Source organism: Astatotilapia calliptera, chromosome 3 (assembly GCF_964374335.1).
Source record: "Astatotilapia calliptera chromosome 3, fAstCal68.1, whole genome shotgun sequence".
Taxonomy (NCBI): Eukaryota; Metazoa; Chordata; class Actinopteri; order Cichliformes; family Cichlidae; genus Astatotilapia; species Astatotilapia calliptera.
In genome coordinates this window covers 48,053,994-48,080,336 of record NC_137424.1, presented here as the reverse complement: position 1 = coordinate 48,080,336, position 26,343 = coordinate 48,053,994, and the positions used below count along the sequence as shown (strand labels likewise).

Here is a 26,343-nt window from a genome sequence, read left to right as displayed (position 1 = left end):
GAATTTTGATTCTGCACTTACCTTTGATGGTCATGTAAATGGGGTGGATAAATCGTCTTTTTATCACCTCAGACACCTATCGAAGGTCAAGTCTTTACTTTCCAAACGTAATTTGGAAACTGTTATTCATGCCTTTATTACCTCACGTTTGGACTATTGCAATTCCCTTTTAATTGGGGTTTGGTTAGGCACCCTGTCATGCTTGCAATTAATGCAAAATGCGGCAGCACTTTTTTTAACTCGTAGAAGGAAATTTGACCGTATCACTCCGGTTCTGGCTTCACTACATTGGCTTCCTATTGTTTTTAGGATCCGTTTTAAAGTCCTTTATTGGTTTTAAAAATTTTAAATGTTTTGGCCCCTGTTTATTTATCTGATTTGTTGAAGCCTCATGTTCCTACTCACTCTCTCCGTTTAGCTGATCAATTGCTGTTGTCAGTCCCTAAGTCGCGGCTGAAACTCAGAGGAGATCGAGCTTTCTCAATTGCAGCTCCGATGCTTTGGAACAACCTTCCCTTTCATATCAGACAAGTGTCTTCAGTGCAGCTCTCTAAGTCCGGATTGAAAACCCGTTTTATTCCCTGGCTTTTAAGTCCCTCCTATTATTTTATACTATGCTTTGCTTTTCTTTGTTTTTGTGTTGTTCAGCACTTTGGTCTGTCTGGCGCTATATAATAAACGATGATGATGATGATGATGATGATGATGAAACTGACATTATCTGTGTGGAGTTTCTAAAAAAGAACATCAATCACACCTACTGGCTCACTGGATTGTAAGGATACATCTTTCCTCTCTCCTGAAATTTACAATCAACAGATCGATTTCACACTCTCTTTTTAACATGTTTTATTCCTCATTATTTTATAGATGAACATATTCAGGCAGTATTTAAAATGAGATCCAAACACCAAAGACATATCAAATGAAATCAGGACATTTGAATAATGTTTGCAAGTTTCTGTTTCTTACAATTTTATAAAATATTTCAATCACATTTGTAAGGCTTCATTTGGCTGTACAACAACTACTGTCACCAGTAGATGTCCCCCAAGAGTGTAATAACTGAAGCTTCAATCAACTTTTCACACAGTGGTTCAACAAGGTTCAGAGCTTCACAAAGCCTTGTTTTACCAGACTCAGTCTGAACTACTCACAGCAGAAAAACTGCAATTTGAAAGAGAACAAGAAGAAGAAAGCGCCTGCTCATCACTCATGCACACAGTCTGGTGCAATCATCGGGTTCTTAAATACCAGTGAGCTGATGAAGACAATAAGCAGCAGGTGTGAGGTACCACTGTGCACTGTACAAGGATGAGGAACTTTACCTTGGGATTTTACCTTAATGCAACATATACTAACTAATATTAAACTTCATAATATTATACATTATAGCATTTACATAAAACCGTTTCCATGTAGAAATGGAAGTCCTTATGAAATTGGATCTTTTAAGCTACTTAATCTGTAATCAATTTGATATTTAGCTTTTCTTTCATGTCGAGTAAATCACAATTACAGCTTCTCAACTGTAATTATGGTTTTACCTCAATTATTACTGAATCAATACAGTAATTTGGGGTTTGAGCTGCTAGTGCCAAGATGAATTATTAAAAATGACATTGAAGTAAAAGAAGTGAAAAAGTTAACATTTTGAAGTCTAAAATTATATTTTTAAAAACAAACAAAGAAAAAACTGCCAGCAATATTTTATAAAAATATAAAAATATGATTCAATCCATTTTTACTTACCAAGCAAAAAATTACAACAACAGTCGCCTCAAGCAGCTTTAGATATTGTGAGGTACAAAATACAAACCATACAAACTCCCACCAAAACTACTTGAATCCACATTTCCCAGAATGCTTTTGAAGAAACGTTTTAAAAATCAACACACCCCAAACACAAAGTAAATAAATGCAAACCCTTTTGATCAAGAATCAGAGAGGATTTTACTTCTTAGAACAGATGAAATTAAACATTTTATTATCAGCTTGTTTGGACCACTTATGTGGGCTTCCTCTATTCATGGCTCCAGACATGTCACAGCCATCAGTCGTTCCGTCAGAGTCCCAGTTTTTATATTTAACTACCTCATCAGTGACCCAGAACCAGAAACCCAGAGTGCAGGTGTAGCGCAGTCCCAGCCATACGTAGGTAGAGTTGGCCTGCTTGACTTTCTCCTGGATCCAGTTCTGTTCATTGGAGTTAGTAATGGACACCAGGTCATTGTACTTCTCTCTGCAGTAATACAGGGCCTCCTCCCAGGTCTTGTTTTCTTTGATCAGGATCAAATTATCTGTTAAAAATAAATAACTTCAATGAGTATTGGTATTAAAAAAGGAGACAGAGCAAGGAGTGCTGTGGCTATTTTACAGTCACTACTTCTTTTTATATTATGAAAAACAAAAAATAAGTAGAAAAAATACTTCGTATTGATAGTATTTTTAGTATTGTAAAAATATACTTATTGTAAAACTCACCATCATAACAGAAGAAGGGTTTTTTTTTGCCACATTCATCAGAGCTCCATTTTCCTGATCTGTTTAACAGAGTCATAGCACATTTCTTGTTGCTTTGTTTATCATTGAATAACTGCATATCCCAGTATCTGAAAGAGAAATCACTCCCATCTGACCACCTCCAGCTGTCTCTGAACAGACCGACCCATGCGCTAAAGGTATAGTTGTTAAACAGAGCCTTCATTTCTTCTCCATCTACCTGATCGAGTCCACTGGCCAAGTCAGTGTGATTTGATCTGCAGTAGCTCTGAGCCTGTGTCCAGTTCATAAATGTTTCAATCAAATGGAATGTTTTATTGTCTTTCTTCATTCCTGTAAAACCAACAGAATAAAACACAATGAAATCCTTCAATTATTTGTCTCCTGAAACTTTTTTCTGAAATGACAATTATGTGATTACTTAATATCATGATACTATAATAACGTTTAGTAGTATTCACATCTCCTCACCATCATAGCAGATGAACCACATAGTAATGTCACATGAAACATCTACCAGCTTTTTATCTCCATTTTCGTATCTTTTCCTCCCACAGTTCCCAGGCGGTTCTTTATCAGTACCAGTTCTTCCATTCAGATTCCAGCTGCTGTCATTATGAATGTATTCCACTCCTGGCAGAGACCAACGCCACATCCTGTTTCCACCTGTGTTGTTGTTCAGTCCAATCCAGGCTTCTCCTTGATTCTGTGAGGAGTTACGGAGTCTGCTCATGTCTGTCATGTCAAACACTTTGGCCAGGTCTGTATATTTCTCTCTGCAGTATTTCTGTGCTTCAGACCAGCTCTTGTTTTCTTCAATAAAGTGGTACTCATACAGGCAGCATGTAAAGAAGCAACACTGACCTAATATACAGAAATATGATAAAATAAAAATCTGATTAGCAAATTAAACTTTTCAGGTTAAAACTGTCATATAAATGAGAATGAGTGCAATGATTTGTCAAACATTTTGGCCGAATCATTTTAAATATCTTTGAGCTTCTTCACTAAAATGATACGTATACAGCTGACATGTCAACAAGAAACTGACCCCCAAAAACTGAAAGAAATGTGTTGATGCAAGAAACTAATTTAGATGATGGAGAAAAGATTTGCCAGATAAACATGAATCTATATTCAGTGAATACATTGGTAGAAATATTGCAAATGTTTAATGAACCAACATTAATCTTTGTTCATTTTGAATTTAAAACAGTACATCGGGTGAAACAATCCACTTACCCATCAGAATAAGCAGAAACAGACTCCACTGCATCTTTGATCTGACAGATGAAAGTGATGTTTTATTGCTCAAGGAAACAAAGATTTGAACAGAGCTTTTTTGATGCACACTTTATGTCAGGAAAGAAAAGATGGATCAATATATCATGGTAGGAAATATATATGACAAGAAGCCTGATAAGGAAAAATAGTGTGAAGCATTATGAATCATGACATCACTGTTTCAGCTGCAGTTACTCAGACATCTAATCATTTTTAATCCGAACCTCTCAAACTGACAGTATTTATTTGACGAAACAAGTCTTTTCAGGTTCAACAACGTTTAATATACACACGCTTTGGATGTTATCAGCCTCATGAAGCAGGTGTTTATAACAATAGTACCCACTTTACAGTTACTCAGGTACTTGCTACAGGTTATCAACTAAATGAAGATTATTACATAAAAAACATAAAGTTCTTATAATATATAATGTTAAGATGGATCCATCCTCTTAACCACTTATCCTGCTCTGACGTGCAGGCCAGCCTGTAGATTATTACAGCTGTTTGTGTGAGAGGCTGGTTATGTTTATTTCCAAGTATTTCTGATTACGCTACACTTTTATATAAAAAAGTCTCCATTTTCCAAACTTCAGTAATTTTAATAAATGTGTGTGTTGATACAAATTAGGCTGCGTTTTTAACTCTACTTCTGCTTTTCGTTGTAAACAAATTCTGTGCTGTGAGTAGGAAACAAATATCATGCTCGGTGAAAAGGTGACTTTCATTGTGCAAATTATATAGATTTTATAAGTTCTGAATCAATCAGATAGAAGTTTGACAACCATAAACTCAAACTCATGAATGCTGTGCTGTTTGAGCCACAGGGTTCATAAAGAGTGTCAGGAGTCCAAATGTTTTCATTAAACCAGATGAAATTGAGCTGATAAATAAAATAAATAATTAATAAACTCCGCAGCATCTTTTATATCAGACATATTTGAGCTGACATAGAGCCAGTTTGGTAACACTTATGTGCTGCATGAACAGTGTATGTCAGGCTGAAATATGCAAACCACAATCAAAAGGATCAATGCAGAAACATATTCATACAAACTCCAAATCATGAATTTATTATGATACAAAGTGAACTGAAATACTTTAAACGCTCTCCACATATTACATTAAACAAGTCGCCCAGTGTAATGTAGAGGAATAAAGAAAGGAGGAGGACAGAGGGAAAGATGAATGAAGAGTTGCAGCTAAATGCTTGTAAATTAGTGCCCAATGCCAGGTCATTGAAAAACACAAGTTCATATGCATTTAATAATTTACTTGTATGTGCTTTATATTGTGTGTTATATTTCATTGACTGTGAAGTTTTTAATACTTACACATGATGGTTAAATATAAAGATAATCCTTTGAAAAGTTTTGTTTGGTTAAAGAAGTGCATGTTGTGGTTCAGCCTGATATTGAGTTTTTGGGCTAATCATGAGTGAACCTTTACCCACAATCAGTCCCAAATTTTAGCTTTTGTAGTCTGGATAATTTTTATACTAGACGAGCGTAGTGGAAAAATTTCAGTGCTCGACTGTACTGAAACGTTACTAATGTTAAATATTTTTCTTTTTATATTTGGTCGAAAAATATAAATTGATTAATTCAAATATTTACGTCAAATAATTAAAAAAAAAAAACTGAGTAATGACATCATCTACATTCGACCTGTACTTATGTACAAAGATAAAATGACAAAAAAACAAAATAAACAAAATTAAACTTACATCAGGTTAGTTCTCTCCTTGATGTCACTCCTCAGTGTGTTCATGAAAACTGCTGTCGAGTAAATGTTATGGGCTACACTAAAACAGAGATCTTATTTCCCAAAGGTCAACATTTGAATATTAAAAATTTTCACCAGAAGGATCCAGTGTATATATCAGATATGAAACGGGGATGTGATGCTGTTGAAAACATAAATATAACACTGCACTGTTGTCTGTCGAACGAGCAAGAGCAGGAAGGAGAAAGAAAATGTAAATATATCTTTTGCATTTATAGTTGATAATAAATGCAACTCGTCACAGTGAGACTAGAGTTATACATAAAAATGCTTCAGGTTTACCTCATCATACAACTGTCAGTGACTCTGTTATTATAGTTCTGATTTGTATAATTAGTTTTATAAATGATTATTTCATTTTTACTTTTTGCTTTGAATTCAGTTTAATTTTAGTTTGTTTCCAGAGTGGATTTTCTTGTTTTGTATGGACGGCATGCAGAGGCAAAATGAGTGCATGTACTTTCACTGCCTCGTCAGACAAGTTGTAATAATTTTTTTTCCAAACAATACTAAACTATATTTTATTTTAGCATTCCTAATCGAATAAAATGTTTCACTGTATTTGACTTATTTTTTTCAAAGTCCAGTTTTTATTTTTATTCTACTTAACTATATATTGTTTTCACATCTAGGTTTAAATTTTACTCTTAGTTCAGTATAATAAGTTTGGTTCCATCAACCTTACAGTTAAACTTGTTTCAGCAAAGTTCCAAAAAGTCCTCTTAGATTTTTATTCAGCTCTAACAAATGAGTATAAATCATAAACTACAAACTGTCTGAACACACATTGTTGGCTGTACAGCATCAACAATCTGTAGACGTCTTCTTACTTCTGTATAAGCCAGTAAAAAAAAAGAAGGTGTATATAACAATAATCTAACTCTGGGTTTGACTCAGAGGTTGTTCCAGCTGTTTGTGTGAGAGGCTGGTTACATTTATTTCCACACATTTGTGATTATCCTACACTTTCATATGCATAAAAGGTCTCTGGTTTCAAAAGTTGAGTAATGTTAATAAATTTGTGTATTGATGCAAATTAGGCTGAGTTTCTAACTCTACTTCTTGTTAGGATGCCTGGGTCATTGACCCCGGGGTTTTTGAGTTTATTATATTATTTATACTTTCTAGTCTTTGGTTTATCTCTGTCTTCTCTAGTTGTTCTGTCTCCCCTGTCACCTGTATCCCCTTGTCTAGTTCGCGTCTCTGTGTATCCTTAGTTCCTATATCCCCGTGTCCAGTCAGTGTCTGTGTCTGCCCTGGTCCCACGTCTCTGTTCCCTCTGTACTGCCTGCATGTGAGTCTGTGTCTTTGTTCAGTCTGTGTTATGTGTTTCCTGTTTTACTTTGAAGGTCTCTGTCTTATCTCGGTGTGTTCACTTTACGCTTCTTTGGTCTCGTCAGTTCTGATTTGTCCCAGCTGTGTTTCCCTCCTGTTACTCATTCCCTGATTGCTCCCTCTGTGTATTTAAGCCCTGTGTTTCTTTGTGTCCGTGTCGCGATCTACCGTTTATTTTGCTGTGTGTTTGCCAGTCCACCGGTGATAGTTTATTTTGAGTTTTTTCCTGTTATGTTATGTTTGCGTTCAGCATTAAAGCTGTTTTGGTTTAAGTTTGTCTCTGGAGTCTGCATCTTGGGTCCTATCCCTGTCTGCACACAGCCGTCACCTAACACTTCTGCTTTTAGTTGCAAAGAAATTCTTTGCTGTGAGTGGGAAACAAATATCATGCTCAGTGAAAAGGAGACTTTCATTGTGCATGTGGACTTTAATATGATACTGTCAGGCAAGTTATTATTATTAGTTCAACTTGTTTCCTGAAAGAAAAAAAAAAAACTTCAGGTAAAGCCTGCTTCTATTAAACTGTTAATAGATTAGAATCTAGACTCCATTCTCGCTCTCACCTCCCTGCTTCACCTCCTGGAACTCTGAATTCCAGCAGGATCATTCCGATACTCACCCGGAGCTCTGCAGCCACTCCTCCCCATCTCATGCACCTGTAAACAATGTTTCTCACTACCACCTTTTTCTTATCCCTGTTTATTCGTCAGGTCCCTTATTCCACTCGGCCCCCATGCTCTAGCTCTGATTTCCTTTTTTTGCCAAGTTCATGTCTTTGCCTACCTAGCTCATGTTATTATTTATAGTGTTATTCTCAGGTCCTTGTATATAGTCTTTTTCTTAGTCCCAGCACCTATGTCACACACTTGTATATAGCCCCTCATTCATGTTCATAGTTTTTGTGCTCATACTCCTGTATCAACCGTGTATATAGCCCCCTGCCCATGTTTATTAATATTTGTCTCTCACGTTTAAATCATGTCTTTGTAAATAAAGTTCATGTCACTCCAAGCCTCTGTTTTGAATCTGCTTCTTTTTGGGTCATCTTTGTGTGCTGGCTTCACCAGCTGTGAAGGTCATCTAGATCTTCATCTCGCTGGTGTCGTCCAGCAGTATGGTCAGTGTGACTGTCTCTGCAGTAGGTCTGAGACTGTGTCCACTTAAATGTTTCAGTCAAATACAGTGTTTTATTGTCTTTATTTCTGAGGCAAAAATAAAACTGCCATCAGCACTTGACAAAAAAAGGAAATAAATACCCAAACAATTTAGCGTCAATAGTGTGTGTGTGTGGTTGTGGTTCTCTCTCTCACCCTCCAATTCAGGACTTGTCCTTCTCCTTCTGACTGCAGGTGTTTCTCGTCATATTTGCAGGCATATCGAGAGGAAGAGAGCAAATGGAGCTGTTGGGACATTTGAGGCAGTGGGCTGTGTGGATGCGAGAGGAGGAACACTCGTCATCATGTTACTCCCAGTGGGGAGGATGTCCAGACAGACTCAAGCTGAATAACAACCCACAATGAAATAGATCAACAAAGAAAAATTTATTTAGAGCATAAAGAGAAAAGAAAATGGAAATACATCTTTCCTATTTATCATTTTTACTGAATGCAACACTCAGCACTTAGACAAAAGTTGTACACGAAAATGCTTCAAGTTAACATCACCACCTGATCTTTTGTGATGACGTGATGAAACCTGCTTCCGGGCCCAAACTACCCTGCTTTTAATTAGGCTGTTGTGTTTTTAACATGTTTTAATGCTTTGTATCTTATTCTATTTAATCTCAACAAGCCCCTAAAACAGTCAGTGATCACTGTCGGTCTCTCTCGGTTTTTATTACCACTAATCATTTTAAAGCTTAGTTTTTACAATGTAACTACAGCCCAGCCCATGCAGCAGTATATTAATGACTAACCTGGTATTGCGGACGGACCATCTGAGTCATTCTCCTGGCTGAAGTTTGGTCCTAACCATCAGGAACCCTCACGTTAACTTTTATTGAGTGGAAAAAGGTTAGCGTTCAGCCTCCATCTTCACTGTGTTTATATTATGCTAACATAGCTGTGTCGCTAGCGATCATGTAGCACATCATTATATACCAGCTAGCCCAACTTCAGTAACTTCACTGGCGTTCAGAAACGTCACTGCTGTTTTCTGTCTTCATTATGTCAGAAATTATAGCAGAGCCGTTCGTTTTAGTTCTTTTCAGAAACCCCACAGTCAGAACTTGGTATATCATGTTATATCATCCCAGTATCTGAAAGAGAAATCACTCCCATTTGACCACCCCCAGCTGTCTCTGACAGACCGGACAACACTGACAACAACACTGACCTGAAAAATGTCGTGTTATTCAATTATACGCGGGTCCACTGTACGATTCATAACCACACTTTATTTTCTTGTTCTTGCTCTGCCCCCACATAACATAACATTCTATACAGAAACACACCGGTCTCGCCCTCTAGCTGCCATCAGCCTAACTACACTGACCGGCTGCATTAACATCTACTGTACAATGCAATTACACCACATCTCCCCTTTCTAGAATCAATGGGTAGACTACCATTGACTCACCAGACCTTAGAGGGTTATTCTGCCTCTGTGGCTGGAAGGTCTGGTCCTGCGCTTACCTGTAAGGAATACTATATAATGAAAATCTTAACTCTAATTAACCCGTTAAGTAACACAAATTCTTACATGCTAACTTGTCACACCCCCTGCATTTCCCAACTTCTGAACATGCATATTTGAAAATGACAACCTTTTAGCTTTTACACTTTTACCCATATTGTGCAAACAATACTATGAAAGAGGGGTATTCTTGTATAAAACAGTCCTTTCCATCTTATCCGTTATAAGTCCAATCTGGTTGGTCTCACAACCACTCTTCCGGATCTGGTTCTGGGTGTAGATGGAAGCTCTGGAGAAACTGTCTCTGGCATGTCCGTGGAGCACTGCTCCCCGGCTTCTGCAGATTCTGGCTCCCCATTATTGCTCTCAGTTTGGTCTGGAGAGTGTTTCATGGGAACAAGATGCCGACGATTCCGCCTAATTGTCCCACGAGGTCCCTCCACGAGATATGATCGTGGTGTGGAGTGGCTGCCAATAACGGTGCCGCTGGCTCTCTGGTCTGTTATCCACACTTCTTGGCCTGGAGTGAGCCTGTCGAGGCTGCGTGCGCGATGACGAAGGTTATATGACTGTGCCTCTTTAGTCCTCCTCTCCTTTTCCCTCCGGGTGACAACCACACTATCAGGAAGTGCGGGGTCTAGCAGAGATGGCAGTATTGGCACTGTGGTGCGAAGCAGTCTCCCCATCAAGAGTTGGGCTGGACTATAGCCATTCTGCAGTGGGGTGGCTCTGTAAGCGAGCAGAGCCAAGTGTGGATCAACAGCTTTCCGCAATAGATTCTTGACAGTCTTAACTGCTCGTTCGGCTTCGCCATTGCTTTGGGGATATTTCGGGCTGCTTGTAATGTGACAGAAGCCATACACTTTTGCAAATGTCTCAAAAGCTGCCCCTGAAAACTGTGGCCCATTATCTGTTACCAGCTGCTCGGGGATCCCATGTTGTGCAAAAATCCCTTTGAGATGATGGATCGCGTCCTCTGACCTTGAAGGTGTGAGAGGGGCAATCTCAACAAATCTTGAGGCATAATCCACGACAAGAAGGTAGGTTTTCCCTCTCAGCATAAACAGATCGGCTCCTAGCTTTTGCCACGGCCGCCCCGGATACTGTGATGGCATCAGCGGTTCTGTGTGGTTTTCTCTCACTTGGCAACATGTCCGACAGTTAAGGACAAGCTCATTTATCTGCTGGCTTAGCCCTGGCCACCAAACCGACTGTCGTGCTCGCTGTCTGCACTTAACCACTCCCTGGTGACCTTCGTGCAGTCTGGTGAGCACATCAATTCTCATAGTTGCAGGTATAACCAACCTGTCCCCTTTGATTAGCAGACCATCATGTACGGTGAGGAACGCCCGTTCTGCCCAGTACAGTCTTAGCGCTGGTTCGCTGTTGAAATGTGTGGGCCATCCTTCCTCACACAGCTGCATCACGCGAGCACATACGCTGTCCCTCTCCAGCTCTTCTCTCAGCTGCTCCAAGAAATTGTTGCTAGCTGGCAGATTGTCCATCAACATGTCCACGTAAATATTTGTGCTCTCCAACAACTCCTTGTCTTGAAGTGTTTCTTTTGCTTTCACTGGAGATCGTGAGAGCGTGTCAGCTGTCCACAGGTGTTTGCCTGGTACATGCGAAATCGAGTAGGAATATCGCATGAGGCGCATCCTAAAGCGTTGAATTCTGGGAGGGAGCGCATCCAGAGTTTGTGCCCCCAGCAGACTTAGCAGCGGCTTATGGTCTGTCTCCATTTGAAAGTGTTTGCCAATAAGAAAGTTGCGGAACCGCTCACAAGCCCAGGTCAGACCTAAAGCCTCCTTTTCAACCTGAGTGTATCTCTGTTCCGTTGCAGTGAGGGAGCGTGACGCGTAGGCAACAGGTCTCCACTCCTCATCCCATCTTTGAAGCAACACACCCCCTAAGCCATACGATGATGCGTCCGCTGACACCTTGCAGTCACGGCTTGGGTCATACATGGCCAACACTGGCGGTGATGTGAGCGCATCCTTCAGGTTCTGAAATGCTCTAGCCTGGTCAATGTCCCATCTCCAGCAGTTTTTCTTAGACAATAAGTCTCTTAGAGGTTTGTCCCTCTCTGCGAGCTGTGGGATAAACTTTCCAAGCTGGTTAACCATTCCCAGAAAGCTCCTTAACTCACTCACACTTTGTGGCTCCTTCATCTCCCTCACAGCCTGGGTCTTGCTTGGGTCAGGGCTGATACCGCTGGCTGAGAGAACATGCCCTAAAAACGTCACCTGCTGTTTCGCGATGTCGCACTTGTTAATGTTTAGGGTGATGCCAGCTTTTTGGATCCTGCCCAGCACAGCGTGTAGGCGAGAGTCATGCTCTTCCTGCGTTCTGCCCCAGACCAGCACGTCGTCCATGTGGCAAACCACCCCTTCCATACCATCTGTGACCTCTGTGACCATCCTGTTCTGGAAATGCTCCGGTGCTGAAGCAATCCCGAAGGGCAGTCTCTTGAAGTAATAACGCCCAAACGGTGTGATGAAAGTGGTGTATTTGGCTGAGTTTTCCGTCAGAGGTATCTGCCAAAACCCCATGTTAGCGTCCAGCTTGCTGAATATGCTGGCACCAGCCAATCTGCCCAATGTTTCCTCCACCGATGGCAGTATGTACTTCTCTCGACACACAGACTCATTGAGGTGTGTAAGGTCGACACATATGCGTACATCTTCTGTCTTCTTCGGTACCACCACCATGCCTGAGCACCAATCAGTTGGCTCCTCAATCCTGCTGATCACCCCTAGTTCTTCCATACGGGCCAGCTCCTGCTTAACTTTGTCCATCAGAGGCAACGGGATTCTCCGTGGCGTCTTCAAGGAAAAAGGTTGAGCTCCAGGTTTCAGTTTGATGTCGTACGGCTGACGTACTTCACCGAGACCACTGCACAGCTTTGGGTAGCACTTTTTAAGCGTCTCAATAGTTATGCTCTCCAGACGAGCCACAAGCTCCAGCTTGCTAATAGCAGGTCTCCCCAGCAAAGCAGTGTGCAGGTGTCTGATGACAAAGACATCCTCAAGTATTTCTTTGTCTGTGCAAGCTCACTGACACCAACGACATCCAAACGACTCCTCCCGGGACCCAGCAGAGCCTTGGTTGATTTGTGGAGACTGGGGGGGTGGTTGTGTCTGTAGAGCTCCTTAAACACCTTAAGGGGTAGGACTGTCACATCGGCACCTGTATCAATTTTAAATGACACGTTTTTGTTGTTTATGCTTAAGTCGACAGTCCACGGCTCACCCTCACACTTAACACTGCCCAGGAACAAACCGTGTTCATCCTCTTCAAGCTCATGCACTGTTTTTGGTGCCCTGCATACACGCCTGTAATGTCCTTTTTTCCCACATGCATGGCATTTCACTTCATTCGCTGGACAATCCTGCTTTGAATGGGATGGAGCGCCACCACATTTCTGACAGGTTGGCCCTTTTTTGCCGTCTTCTCGGAATCTACATGTTTTAGCTTGACGACTATTAGTCTGGAGTAGTTTGGTTCTAACAGGCTTACGACTGGTTTTATGCACTCTATCTACCGACTTAGCATCGCTAGCCTCACCTCTAGAGTCACCTCGCAAGGAGGATTGTTGTCGCTTTACCTCTTCACTTTGCCTCGCCATGTTGATAGCCCTCTGCAAAGTCAAATCTGGGTCAAGCTGCATGCGTTCTGACAGCCGTTTGTCCGTGAGACCGACAACGAGCCTATCACGTATCAGCTCATCATGTAGCACTCCATAGTTGCAATGTTCTGCTAGCGCATACAGTGCTGTCACAAAAGCATCCACTGTCTCATTGTCTCCCTGTCGGCGCATATTGAATTTGGCGCGCTCATAGATCACATTTTTCTTCACAATGAAAAAAGCCTGGAAACCATCACGTACCCCCTCGTACGTTGTCCTTTGCTCCGCTGTTAAACTCAGACCGCGAAGCACATCGTCCGCCTCATCTCCCATGCAGTAAATCAACGTGTTGACTTGGTTTTCCTCCGAGCTGACGTTCAAATTACTGGCGAGACGGAATCTCTCGAACCTCCGTATCCATTTGGACCACTCCTGCGGTTTTGAAAAGTCGAAGGATTCCGGTGGCTGGATGCTGAATGTCGCGCTCGGCCCCGCCGGGGCTCTCTGTGCAGTCTCATCCGCCATATTCTCCCCTCGTTATCCCGCGAGCTCCGCCAGACACAGGTTCGTTCAGTCGAGGTTATATGGATCAGTACAGGACTTCTGACACCATGTCGTGTTATTCAATTATACGCGGGTCCACTGTACGATTCATAACCACACTTTATTTTCTTGTTCTTGCTCTGCCCCCACATAACATAACATTCTATACAGAAACACACCGGTCTCGCCCTCTAGCTGCCATCAGCCTAACTACACTGACCGGCTGCATTAACATCTACTGTACAATGCAATTACACCACAAAAAACAGAAATATGACATACATAAAAGCCTGATTAAAGAAATTAAACAGTACAGGTTAAAACTGTCAGACATGAGAAGACTCAGTGAATCCAAGAGGAGAACCTAATCATCTCATAAACATGATTAGGACAAGGACATTATTATTCCTTGATATGAATTCATCCATTCATTCTCTGCCACCTATCCTTTCGAGGGTCGCGGGAGGGCTGGAGCCTATTCCAGCTGTCTTAGGATGAGAGACATGTTGCCAGTCTGTCGCAACACATTAACAACACATTGACACTCACACCTGTGGGAAGTTTAGAGATTCCAATTAACCTACCCACGCAAACACGGTAAGAACATGCACTCCACACAGAAAGACCCTGGCCTGATGGTGGAATTGAACTCAAGGCCTTCCTGCTGTGAGGCAACAGAGCTAACCACCGTGTTGCCCTAGACACAATCATTCATTTTTATTATTTCAGCAGCTCATGAACAAGCTGATAAACATTTTATGCTAGTTCCTCTTTTCAATAAGAGTTGCGTAACATAAATCTAATATTTTTTTTCTGAGTACAAAGAGAAAAACTATCTCAAATATTCTCTACACATCAGCTCTGTACCACAAACATGAAATTATATTACAAGTTTTAAAATTACATGAGACATTTTTTTTCTATTTGATGTCTTCATGAAGACAGCTCTCAAGTAAATATTGATATACACTAAAAGGGAGCTCTCTTTGTAGTCTATCGGATTTGAATATCAAAGTACAAGAGTGTGACTTTCCCCTGAATGAATGATCCACTGATGAAGGGATTTGTATGTTCCAGTTATGAAAGGCGTCATTATGAGTAAACAGGAAAAAGGGGCAGAAAACACTATGCTGCTAGCTGTTCACCAAGCCAGAACATATAAACATTCATCCATTATCTTAAACTGGGTGTGAGGCACAGTTAATCCGATACCAATATCATAAATTTGGACATCTGCCGATACTGATATGAATCCGCTATAGTCGATCCATTTAATAATCAATAAAACTGTTTTTCAATGTCTTGCTGCTTTTTAAAAAACAAAACACTGAGGCTATTCTATTATTCTTGTATGCGAAAATTGCACTGCACCCAAAAATATTTCACAGTTCAGCGATACTGATCTTTTTATTTAAAATTTTGGAAAGAACTCTTAATCTAAGTATACTGCTCCAACTGCTAAGGTTACGCCATGTCGCACGTTTTATGAGGTGCTTTTGGGATATTTAATGGATCGGATTACTTTTTTGTTTTTCTCTCAAATATCTGATCCAGTAATTTAATTCAGGATCAGACCGATACCGATACTTTATATCTGATCAGTTTATCCCTATCATTAATTAACTCATTCACTGCCAGCCATTTTCAAATCAGGTAACTCCCCACTGCCAGGGTTTTTGAGCATTTTTACTCATTTTTGAAGAGCCACAGAAAACTGTGTGTTATGATCATATAAACGCTGAACCTACCAAAATGAAGAACAGACTTTCTTCTTTCATCCAAAAAAAAAAAGCTTGTTTCTACCATTTTCCATTCTTTAGTAATCATCTGTAGAAGAGAGGTGGGTTCCACCAAAAATGCCTGTTTTGACCAAAAAAAGGGAGAAAACGAGCTTTTTGTGAAAAATACATTTCAAGCAGAAAAGTGCCTTTGACACTAATATTTCTTGCTTTGTGACACCTCTAACATATAAAATAGTTCTTCACTTCTATAAAACAGAAATAACACTGAGAAAGGTTATGTTTTATCAAAACAATTTATTTACAAATATATGAAAAAATAAAATTCACTGACAAGCTGCCCGAGGTTGTATTCTAGCCCCTCCCATTGAAAAACGTAATTGACGTCTATAGACGTCAATGGCAGTGAATGAGTTAATAAACTGGACAATAAATAAATAAGTTAATAAATACATAAATAATTTATTACATGTTTTAAATTAAACCAATGGACAAAAAGTCATTACTGAAATATTTATTTAATTAATTTCAATTTAAACGAATGAATGAAACATTCAATTAATTATTTACTAGCATATTTAATGAATTCATTTTGTCACCCCTGGCCCTCCATAATTTATGCTTAGTGAAATGATGCAGGACTGTTGGATGACTAGGATAAAGTCTCTGCTTTCAACATTTTAGTCATTTGAATACATTTGTGTATCGAGGCACGCTAGACTGAGTATCTAACTCTACTTCTGCTTTTGCTCATAAACAAATCCTGTGCTGTGGAAACAAATATCATGCTCTGTGAAATTCTAACTATGTTTGTGTAAGGCACACAGACTGTCAGGCAGTGCCATGGAGACTGAGATCTCTCCGGCCAGAAGTGAAGTGAAAGGCTCAACCTCCAGTGTTACATGTGATTTATAGAGCCTAAATCACTGTTCTTTGTGTGCTTTTGCTGGTGACTTTATTCTTTCTTGAAAAAATGAATGAAAATATAAATTTGATCAATATGTTTGATCAATATGTTAGCAGAGACAGAGATATTGTAGAATGTGTGGAATAATTGGGAGACTCTCCCAGTAAACATTGGCTTGGCATTATTTTCCATATCAATTATTGCATCCTTTTGTGTTTTGTGTAAGATATATGTCACAGCCATTTGGCAGTCCACTCAAGTCCAGCTGCCAACTGACTTGAGTGGACCTGACTAGTGGCAGTAGCTGTTTGGTAATGATTTGAGCCATTCTCTATGAAGGGGAGATAAAGGAGGCGGGCTGAAATTGGAGGCTGTCAGGGGGTTAGCCTGCTTCAAAGGAAAAATAAACCTAGTGTGTATGAAGGGGTTTGTGAGTGAATGAGATCACACAGGACACACTGATCTCTGACTCTCTGACATTTAAGCTATAGGATTCAGTAAGAATGTGATCGTGTAGTAAGTAGAGTATGATTGACAAACAATTTTGATGAAAAAGTATTCTGTGTCGCTGGTTTAAAAGGCATTTTGCTAAAATTAATTTTCTTTGAGTCAGGAGAGTTTTCTCTACGCGTGACTCTCCAGTTTACTTCAGAACCAGCAACACACTCAAAGAAAAACTGGTTCATCCTAAAGACAAAACTCCTAAACACAAACTCAACAATTTAGTGTATGCTGTACAGTGTAGCGAGGAATGCCCAGACCTCTACATTGGAGAGACCAAACAGCTACTTCATAAACACATGGCACAGCATAAAAGAGCCACCTCCACGGGTCCATCTGCATCTAAAGGTCAAAGGTCACTCTTTCGAACATGCCAATGTTCACATTTTGGACAGAGAGGACAGATGGTTTTAAAGAGGAGTGAAAGAAGCCATCTATGTCCACTGTGAGCGACCATCTTTGAACAGAGGCGGGGGTTTACGACACCAACTCTCTGCCATCTATAATCCAGTTTTGAGATCCCTTCCCAGACGCCTTAACGCCCACTCACATCCTGGGCCATCTGACCTCAGGAAATCACATGATAGGGTGGGGCTAGGATTCACAATGAGCTCACCCGAAATCTTGGCTGAGTGTGACCCACACCCATTTATAATCTTTTTTTTTTTTTTTTTTTTGAACTCAAAAACTCTGCTTTAATGCAGGCTTGGAAGGAATACAAAACAATAAGAAACTAAACTGAGAAATCCAAGAATATAACTCACGAGAGAAAACACAGCACGAGAGGGGAACCAATGTTAACAACGCGACAACAAGAACTAACTTTTTTTTTTTTTTGTGAAAAAAACCAAAAAAACCCCAAAACATTTATAATCTTAAAGCTGTTCTGCTTCACTGCATGTAGGAAGTGTCAGTCTTCTTACTCCTTCTTTCTTCTGGTCTACCCAAAGGTCTTCTCTAAATAAGTAAAATTCACTTCGTCACCAATAGTTTTCAGATATGCTGTGCAGTCTAACAGAACATTTCCCACGTTATTACATCACACTCAGCACTCACAGTTGATACAAGCCCAAAGATCTATTTTGGTTTTCTGATCATTTCATTTGCAGCCTTGTCATCATCAGAGCAGACTTTTTTCAGTCTAGCAGCAGGGGCGACCGTGGCTCGGGGGGTTGGGAAGCTCATCTGTAACCGCAAGGTTGCCCGTTCAGGGTTTTAATAGTTTTGCAATTTTCATTAGTTTTTATTTTTATTTAGTTTTGACTTCAGATTTTCAATTTTATATCAGTTTTAATTAGTTTTTACCATTTGTTTGCTAGTTTAGTTTAGTTTTTAGTTTTTAGTTTTTGAAAATCCTTAGTTTCAGTTTAGTTTTGATTAGTTTCAGTTATAGTTTTAGTCGTTTTTGCAATAATTAAGTGCAACAAAATCCCAGTTTCATCATACCAGTCATGCTCTTCTGCTTATCCGTCGGTATGTTGCTATTCCAGCTACCATACCCTGCACCCTGGACAGGTCGCCTGTCTGTCACAGGGCTAACAAGCAGAGACAGACAACTCACATTCCCACCTATGGGTTCTTTAAAAAAATAAAATAAAATTAGGGCAGATGAACAACCATTGATACCAGGCAACTATAAACGATATATCTTGGCCCCAATGAGACTACTAATTCTTGCAACACCGGGTGTTCATAATTTTTGTTCAAGTGGATTGCTAAACTTTTTGAAGGCAACTGACTCACACAGTTGTGTAGATATCCCAGTCTCAATAAACATCTTCTCTAACGCTTCCTCTCGCTTGTGATGTTCCTGCGAATTGACCAACCAGCAGCCATCAGGTCGCTGCTGGAAGCACTGCATTAATGTTTTTTGTGGAGTTGTCTCAGGATGCATCACGCTGCCTTGCCTGGGGTTAGCTTCTGTTTCTGGGGATGAGGGTTGAGTGTGCTCCCTTACCTTCTCAAGGTAAGCTAGGTTAGCCTTCTTGTGCGAGCTTTTCAAGTGCACTTTAAGGTTTGTGGGATTTTTTTCCCTTTAGGAATGTCCCGCATAATTTTTCTCTTTCCACTACAAGACACTTGCTTTATCTAAAACACAATCATATTCAAAGAAATCCCAACTTGGACTGTAGCGATTTCTCCTGACTGTAGCTGACAGGATTCATGTTTTTTGTTATTATTTGAAATGTGCAAAAAAAAAAGAAGAAGGTTTGAATAAAAAATTACTTGTTTTTCAATACAGTTGTGTGGGTTTGAAATTGATCATGATCTGCTGCTTACTGGCTGCAAAAAAAATATCTGGCCCAGATAAAGTCCTCGGTTTGAAAATCTGTCCCAACTAACCTTTTAGTTGAATAGCCATGCCATAAGGGGTAAATAGTCATCAAAGGCACTATTTATTGCCAACTACAGGCTAACATATAATGCAAATGCAGATGTAGATCAATCAGCAGTACTCTGGATTCTGTGACTTTATCAAAAACTGTGTGGCAGACAGGATGTGGAACCAAATGCAGGACTCGGGAAACTGATATAAACTTAAGCATCTTTAATGATGAACTTCTACAAGATACAAAACCACCACAGATCAGGCACAGACAATTCAAAACAATAACTCTTCCAAAACAACCACAAAGGAGGAGAAACACAGTTATGCGAGAGCACGAAACAAAGGACAAGGAGAGACTGAGACAATAATACACAGCAGATAATGAGAGGAGAGGAAACAGGTCAGGACAGCTGAAACTAATCACAGAGGATGAGACAGGGGAAGTAGAACGAAAACCCAAAACACGAGTCACAACAGAACATCAAAATAAAACAGGAAATAACAAACACTGAGACCAAGACTCAAAGACATGAACTTGACAGAGACAGAAGACAAACATGAGACTGAAGAACAGAATGAAGCACAAAAGGAGATCAACAAACCTAAAACCACGAGGACGTCATAAAACACAGAAAGAATCTGAAGATCTTTGGAACAGAAGCTCAGAATTAAAGACATCAAATAATCTCAAAGACATTTGTATCATTTATAAAGGAAATAAAAAGGAAATAACAGGAAGTTAAATATCAACAACCCAGAAAACACAACCATAATCCAAAGTTCAGCAAAAACACAAACGTAGAGAAAATCTAAAGACAGTCAAAGACTCGGGGACCATGACAGACCTTTCCACCCAATGATGTGTCTTCACGTCCACATCACTTCCTCTTTTGTTAATTTATATTTTCCTTTTAATTTAGCAGTATTTACATTTCAGAGTATTTCAACAATCACTCTGCCTTTACAGTATTTTTTTATCATTGTAGTGTTTTTGTCTGCATTTCATTCATCTGCAACAAACTATTCTGTGTCTTTAAATGTCCACTAGGTTGCATTGATCCACAGTAAACATGGAACATAACATTATACATTAAACTCTATCATTTCCATGGCAGATTTTGAATTCACAGACATGCAAATCTTTATATATATATATATATATATGTGTGTGTGTGTGTGTGTGTGTGTGTGTGTGTGTGTGTGTGTGTGTGTGTGAAATTTTAAATTAATTAATTTTAAAGTAAAAAATGTCAGTATCAGTATCGTTATGTTTACATCAGTAAAAACACTATATACATACACAATATATTTCTTTTACCAGGTTATGGAATTGAAGTGCATTCTTTATTTTATATGGACATATTAATATAAATCAGTAAAGATGTTTTATTGATTATCAGGGTTTCAGAGTGACTTGCAACCATAGTGACTGAGCCTGACATTTGTCAAGAGTTCAACAGTCTTTACATTTGTGGCTATTTATCCATCTGCTTGTCTAATAACTTTGTTATATATAAGCATCACTAACTAAGTTTAAGTTTAAAACTTACTGTTTAGAACAAATGAAATTATACGTCTCATTATTCCTGCGACTGAACCACTCATGCTGTCCTCCTCTGTCCACGCCTGCAGACATGTCACACCCTTCAGTCTTCCTCTCTGTGGCCCACTTGTCATAGCAGACTACGTAGTCACTGACCCACAACCATAATCCCAGAGTGCATCTGTAGCTCAGTCCGATCCAAACGTAGGGACTGTCAGCATCCTTGGCTGTTTCCTGGACCCATCCCTGCACCTCAGGGTTGGTGATAGAAACCAGCCCCTTGTAGTTGTTTTCACAGTAATTCAAGGCTTCTTCCCAGGTCTTGTTTTCTTTGATCAGGATCAATTTATCTGCTATAAAAACAAAATGTACAACAGACAACAATAACTACACAAACACATCATCAGTAATCTTCTCAGTAATGACAGCGGTATTTCATTTTGGAAAACAGAGAAAAACATTTGTACAAACTCACCATCATAACAGAAGAAGGGTTTTTCTTTGTCACATTCATCAGAGCTCCATTTTCCTGATCTGTTTAACAGAGTCATAGCACATTTCTTGTTCCTTTGTTCATCACTGAATAACTCCATATCCCAGTATCTGAAAGAGGAATTACTCCCATCTGACCACCTCCAGCTGTCTCTGAACAGACCGACCCATGCGCTAAACTTGAAGTCCTCATTCTTAATCAGGGCCTTCATTTTTTCTTCATCAACCTGATCGAGTCCACTGGCCAAGTCAGTGTGATGGTATCTGCAGTAGCTCTGAGCCTGTGTCCAGTTCATAGGTGTTTCAATCAAATGCAATGTTTTATTGTCTTTCTTCATTCCTGTGAAACCAACAGAAAAACACACAAAGACATCCCTCAATTATTTGCCTCCTGAAACTCTACATAGTTTTTCTGAAATCACAATTATTTGATTTCTTTATGTTTTCAAATCACAATATTATAATATCATTTAAAATTATCTCCTCACCATCGTAGCAGATGAACCACGTTGTAAAATCACATGAAACATCTGCCAGCTTTTTATCTCCATTATCGTATCTTTTCCTCCCACAGTTCCCAGGCAGTTCTTTATCAGTTCTTCCACTCTGATTCCAGCTGCTGTCATTATGAATGTATTCCACTCCTGGCAGAGACCAACGCCACGTCCTGTTTCCACCTGTGTTGTTGTTCAGTCCAATCCAGGCTTCTCCTTGATTCTGTGCGGAGTTACGGAGTCTGCTCATGTCTGTCATGTCAAACACTTTGGCCAGGTCTGTATATTTCTCTCTGCAGTATCTCTGTGCTTCAGACCAGCTCTTGTTTTCTTTAATAAAGTGGTACTCATACAGGCGGCATGTAAAGAGGCAACACTGACCTGAAATACAGAAATATGATATACATAAAAGTCTGAATGAAGAAATCAAACATTACAGGTTGAAACTGTCAAATAAATCAGTCAAACATATCGTTGAATTCCTTTCCAGGAGCTTCTTCAGTAAAATGATTATTATCCAGCTAACATGTCAAGAAGACAGACTGACTTATAAACAGCAAAAGAAAAAAAAAGTGCTGATACAAGAAACTAATCATCCCATCATCATATCAAAATTAGATGATGGATAAAAGCTTTGCTTGATAAAGATGGATCTATATTCAGTGGATGTATTGGTAGAAATATTGCAAATCTTTAATGAATTATCATTAATCTGTACACAGCAAATTCAAAATTGTTAAATTTTTTGGTGTTAATAGTCTCCTTGCAAAGGTAGAGTTAATTTTACTCTAAGCAGAGTCACATTCTTTTAATGTAACTCTGAGGTGTAAAATGATAGTAGTTAAAATCGAGTGTTAAAAACGAGTGTTTCTCTGTCAAATCTGGAGGTGTTACAATGGAAACATTAACTCTTGACCTCTTAACTCCTAGAGGGGCTATGACACCAACAGAGTAAATTCACAGACTCCGCCCCCAGCACGGCTCCAATCGATGCTGAAGTGAAGCCGTTTCAGAACATTTTGCTCTACATATTTGAGTTGTTTGCCATGCTTGGTAAGTCATTTTTTCAAAGATTGTTTCAATTATTATTATGAGCTTTTACTTCTGTGGCTCTTTGGAGTTGAGACAAAGCTGTGTGAAAGGCATTAGCCATGTTGCTCGCTGATAGCATAATATTCTGTTTTAGCTAGCTGAAAGGTATTGTTTGCGGGCAAATACCACAGCCTTGAAAAAAAGCTTGCATGTGAATTTTCAGTCAAACTTTTGGTCAAATACACCTAAAACAATGTCTAGAATGTGAAATGTTGGTATAATGGTGCTACTTGAAGCCTGAAAACGATCGCCCATAAAAAAACAAAAACGAGCAAACAGCAGTAGCTGACGTCCTGACTGGATTCTACGTTAGCATAGATCCCTCCAGAGTTTTGTGCACACGGTTTAGGTAAAAATTAAAAAGGTTGAGGTTTTACATTTAGTTCAGTATTACCTGTTGCCTGTGTCCTTGTCTTTTGGGAAAATACTTTACACAAGTAATGGCTCAAAGAGGATTCCTTTTTTTTTTTTACTGTGCTGCAATTGTTTACTGGATTATTTGTGCCGTTAATTAGTGTCAACTAATTTTTATTCAATCTCCACACAGGATATGCTTGTGAAGATGGAATATGGGGGAGAGCAGAAGTGCGTTGAAGTTCCACAAAGGGATGAATGAAGGACATGCATATTGTATTGAAGAAATAAGTGATGAGAATGCTGTTATTTGCATTTACCATGTCAGACCTTTTGATAAACAAATTTCTAATGAAAGTGAGAACATGTATACTGTTACATCTTTCAGAAAATGTTTTGAAATTGTGGTGCACAGTTCAGAATAAATGTTTTTCAAAAACCATTGCGTCTTTTTAGTAAATGTTTATTTCCAAAAGAAATTTCTAGAAGTTCAGAACAGTAAAATTCCCGCTTTTTAGAATGAATTAGAAGATAACTCTTACGTAGTTAAACTAAAATACTCTTTGAGAGTTAATAGAGTTAAACTCTTAACACCAAGTGTTAAATTATCAACTCCAGACAGATTTGGTGTTTAACACTAAATCAGAGTTAACGTACCAACTCTCCAAAAAGAGTTAAATTAACACTCTCTGGTGTGGACCCATATAGACACTTTAATAGTGTTGAAATCAAATCCGACAGTGTTAATTTGGACATGCTGGATTTGCTGTGTAGATACTTTAGATTAAAAACAGTACATTTGGTGAAACAATCCACTTACCCATCAGAATAAGCAGATACAGACTCCACTGCATCTTTGATCTGACAGATGAAAGTGATGTTTTATTACTCAAGGAAACAAAGATTTGAACCAAACTTCTTCGATGGACCCTTTATGTCAGGAAAGAAAAAAATTGATTAATATATGATGATAGGAAATATCACAGGTAAACTTACATGTTATAATTTATTCTCTACAGTAAAGAGAGCTCTTTTTGTCCTGGTCAGGATTTGAATATTAAAATACGAGCGTGTGACTATTTTCGCTGAAAGAATGATTGAATTGAATTGAAAGGGGTCATTTACAAATACAATTCAAAGATGTTTATGAGCAATCAGGAAAACATGGCAAAAAAGCACTGCACTGCTAGCTGTCCAAGAAGCAAGAACATATAAGTAAGTAAGAAGGTAAAGTTTATTTATTTAAGTGCTTTTCACAGACAGGCAGTCACAAAGAGCTGTACACAAATATTAAAATAAACAATAGAATCAATAGACATTATACACAATGTAAAAGATCAAATGTAAATAATGTAAAGAATGTAAAATACGTAGATCAACAAAAGGCATATAAACATGTTGTCCTTATTTGTGTTGCTCAATAACTTCATCCATCATCTTAAACTGGGTGTGAGGCACAGGGAGAACTTGATCTACTCAATAATGAGAATATATCACAGCTTCAGCTGCAGCTAGTAAGATATCTACTCATTTTTAATCCAAACTCCACATAAAAGTAACTTTTTATTCAGCAAACAAGTCTGTCTAGGTACAATAATACTTTATATACACTTGCTCTGGATGTTATCAGCCCCATAGAGATGACCCCCATGACAACTGAAGACATTGCTTTCAATAATTTTGCTAATTAAGGCAATCTGATTGTCAGCAATCTGATAAATCATGAACTCAATTCATCAAATGGGGCCATAAATGAGCCACAAGATTCATAAATAGTCTCAGTAGTCCAAATGTTTTCATGAAACCAGCTGAAATAGAGCTGATAAGTTTAAAAAAAAAAAGGAATAAAGTGTAACCCTGGTTAACATAGCCTGTTAGTAAAAACAGTCATAAGAAATATATTACAGGTGATAAATAGTCAATAAATAGATCATAATGGTTAAAAAATTCATTTTAAAACATCAGCAATGATATAATTCATGGTATAGGATTTCATTTGTTTAAAAACATATTAAAAGGTTAAAAACTTGCTAATTCATGGTGTTTTTATGTTAATTCAGGTAAAATGGCTAAAATATGTGTTCAGAGTCTTATTGTGAAAGGGCACACTGCAGCGTGACTCCTGTGACCAGCCACACCCAATCAGGTTGTTCACAGTGGTTCCCAAACCACTGTGTTATGTAGTGTGTGTGTCAACTGTCTTTACAAAATAACAAGCCGGCAATTTAAACTTATTATCAGGTATGTGGTCTTTATTACACGCTACACTCATTACTACTCTAGTAGTCGAACCTAACTGGTCCTAGTTTACTGTAACAACTCCAGAAGTGTTGCAAAAGTAGAACTGGGGCCATGGAGCATGAACCACCAGTCAGAATAAATAGAAATAAACTCCACAGCATCTTTTATATCAGATATATTTGAGCTGACAGAGACAGTTTGGTAACAACCACAATCAAAACGATCAACACAGAAACATATTTATTTTAATCTATTTTTTTTCCCAAATTAGGCCCTGTTTTTATTTGATAAGGCATTTATAATAGAGGTAATATAAAATAACTGAAATACTTTAAAGTCTCTCCACACATTACAGTACATAAGCCGCCCAGCATAACATAGAAATAAAGAAAGGAGGAGGACAGAGGGAAAGAATAGAAAAGAGCTGCAGCTAAATGCTTGTAAATTAGTGCCAAATGCCAGTTTAATGTTCCTGTAATATTTCAGTTTTTCATACTTACACATGATGGTTAAATATAAAGATAATCCTTTGAAAAGTTCTTTTTTTGTTTTTTTCTTTTTTGTTAAAGCAGTGCAGACTCCCTTTGTGATTTTTTCTGATCCTGTGTTTTTGTGCTAATCATGAGTGAAACTTTATCCACAATCAGTCCTAAATTTTAGCTTTTTTAGTCGTCCATATTAGATGAGGGTAGTGGAAAAATATAAATATAAATGCTCAGTTGTACTAAAGAAATTACTCATGTAAAATATTTTAGTTTTTATATGTGGTCAAAGAATATAAATTCATTAATTTTAATGTTTGAATCATATTAAGACCAAAAAATAGAAACACTGTCAGAAATGCTGAGTAATGACATCATCTACACTCGATCTGTGCATATTACTTAAGAAAGTTTAAACTTACATCTGGTTAGTTCTCTCCTTGATGTCTCTCCTCAGT

The 26,343-nt window shown here is 38.7% G+C and overlaps 2 protein-coding genes across 2 annotated transcripts; both read right to left on the bottom strand.

Moving 5' to 3' along the window:
* Window positions 1-832: 832 nt before the first annotated feature.
* Window positions 833-26,343, bottom strand: LOC113014085 (C-type mannose receptor 2-like). Its single transcript, XM_080298479.1, has 5 exons — window positions 26,308-26,343; window positions 3,745-3,785; window positions 2,974-3,366; window positions 2,485-2,835; window positions 833-2,300 (listed from the first exon to the last, which is right to left on the bottom strand). The coding sequence occupies exons 2-5, from the start codon at window positions 3,776-3,778 to the stop codon at window positions 1,954-1,956; spliced, it is 1,125 nt and encodes a 374-aa protein (XP_080154605.1). The 5' UTR covers window positions 3,779-3,785; window positions 26,308-26,343; the 3' UTR covers window positions 833-1,953.
* On the bottom strand, window positions 20,395-24,016 carry LOC113014094 (macrophage mannose receptor 1-like). Its single transcript, XM_026155397.2, has 4 exons — window positions 23,983-24,016; window positions 21,711-22,097; window positions 21,206-21,562; window positions 20,395-21,083 (listed from the first exon to the last, which is right to left on the bottom strand). Exons 1-4 carry the CDS (start codon window positions 24,014-24,016, stop codon window positions 20,734-20,736), a joined length of 1,128 nt encoding a protein of 375 aa, XP_026011182.2. The 3' UTR covers window positions 20,395-20,733.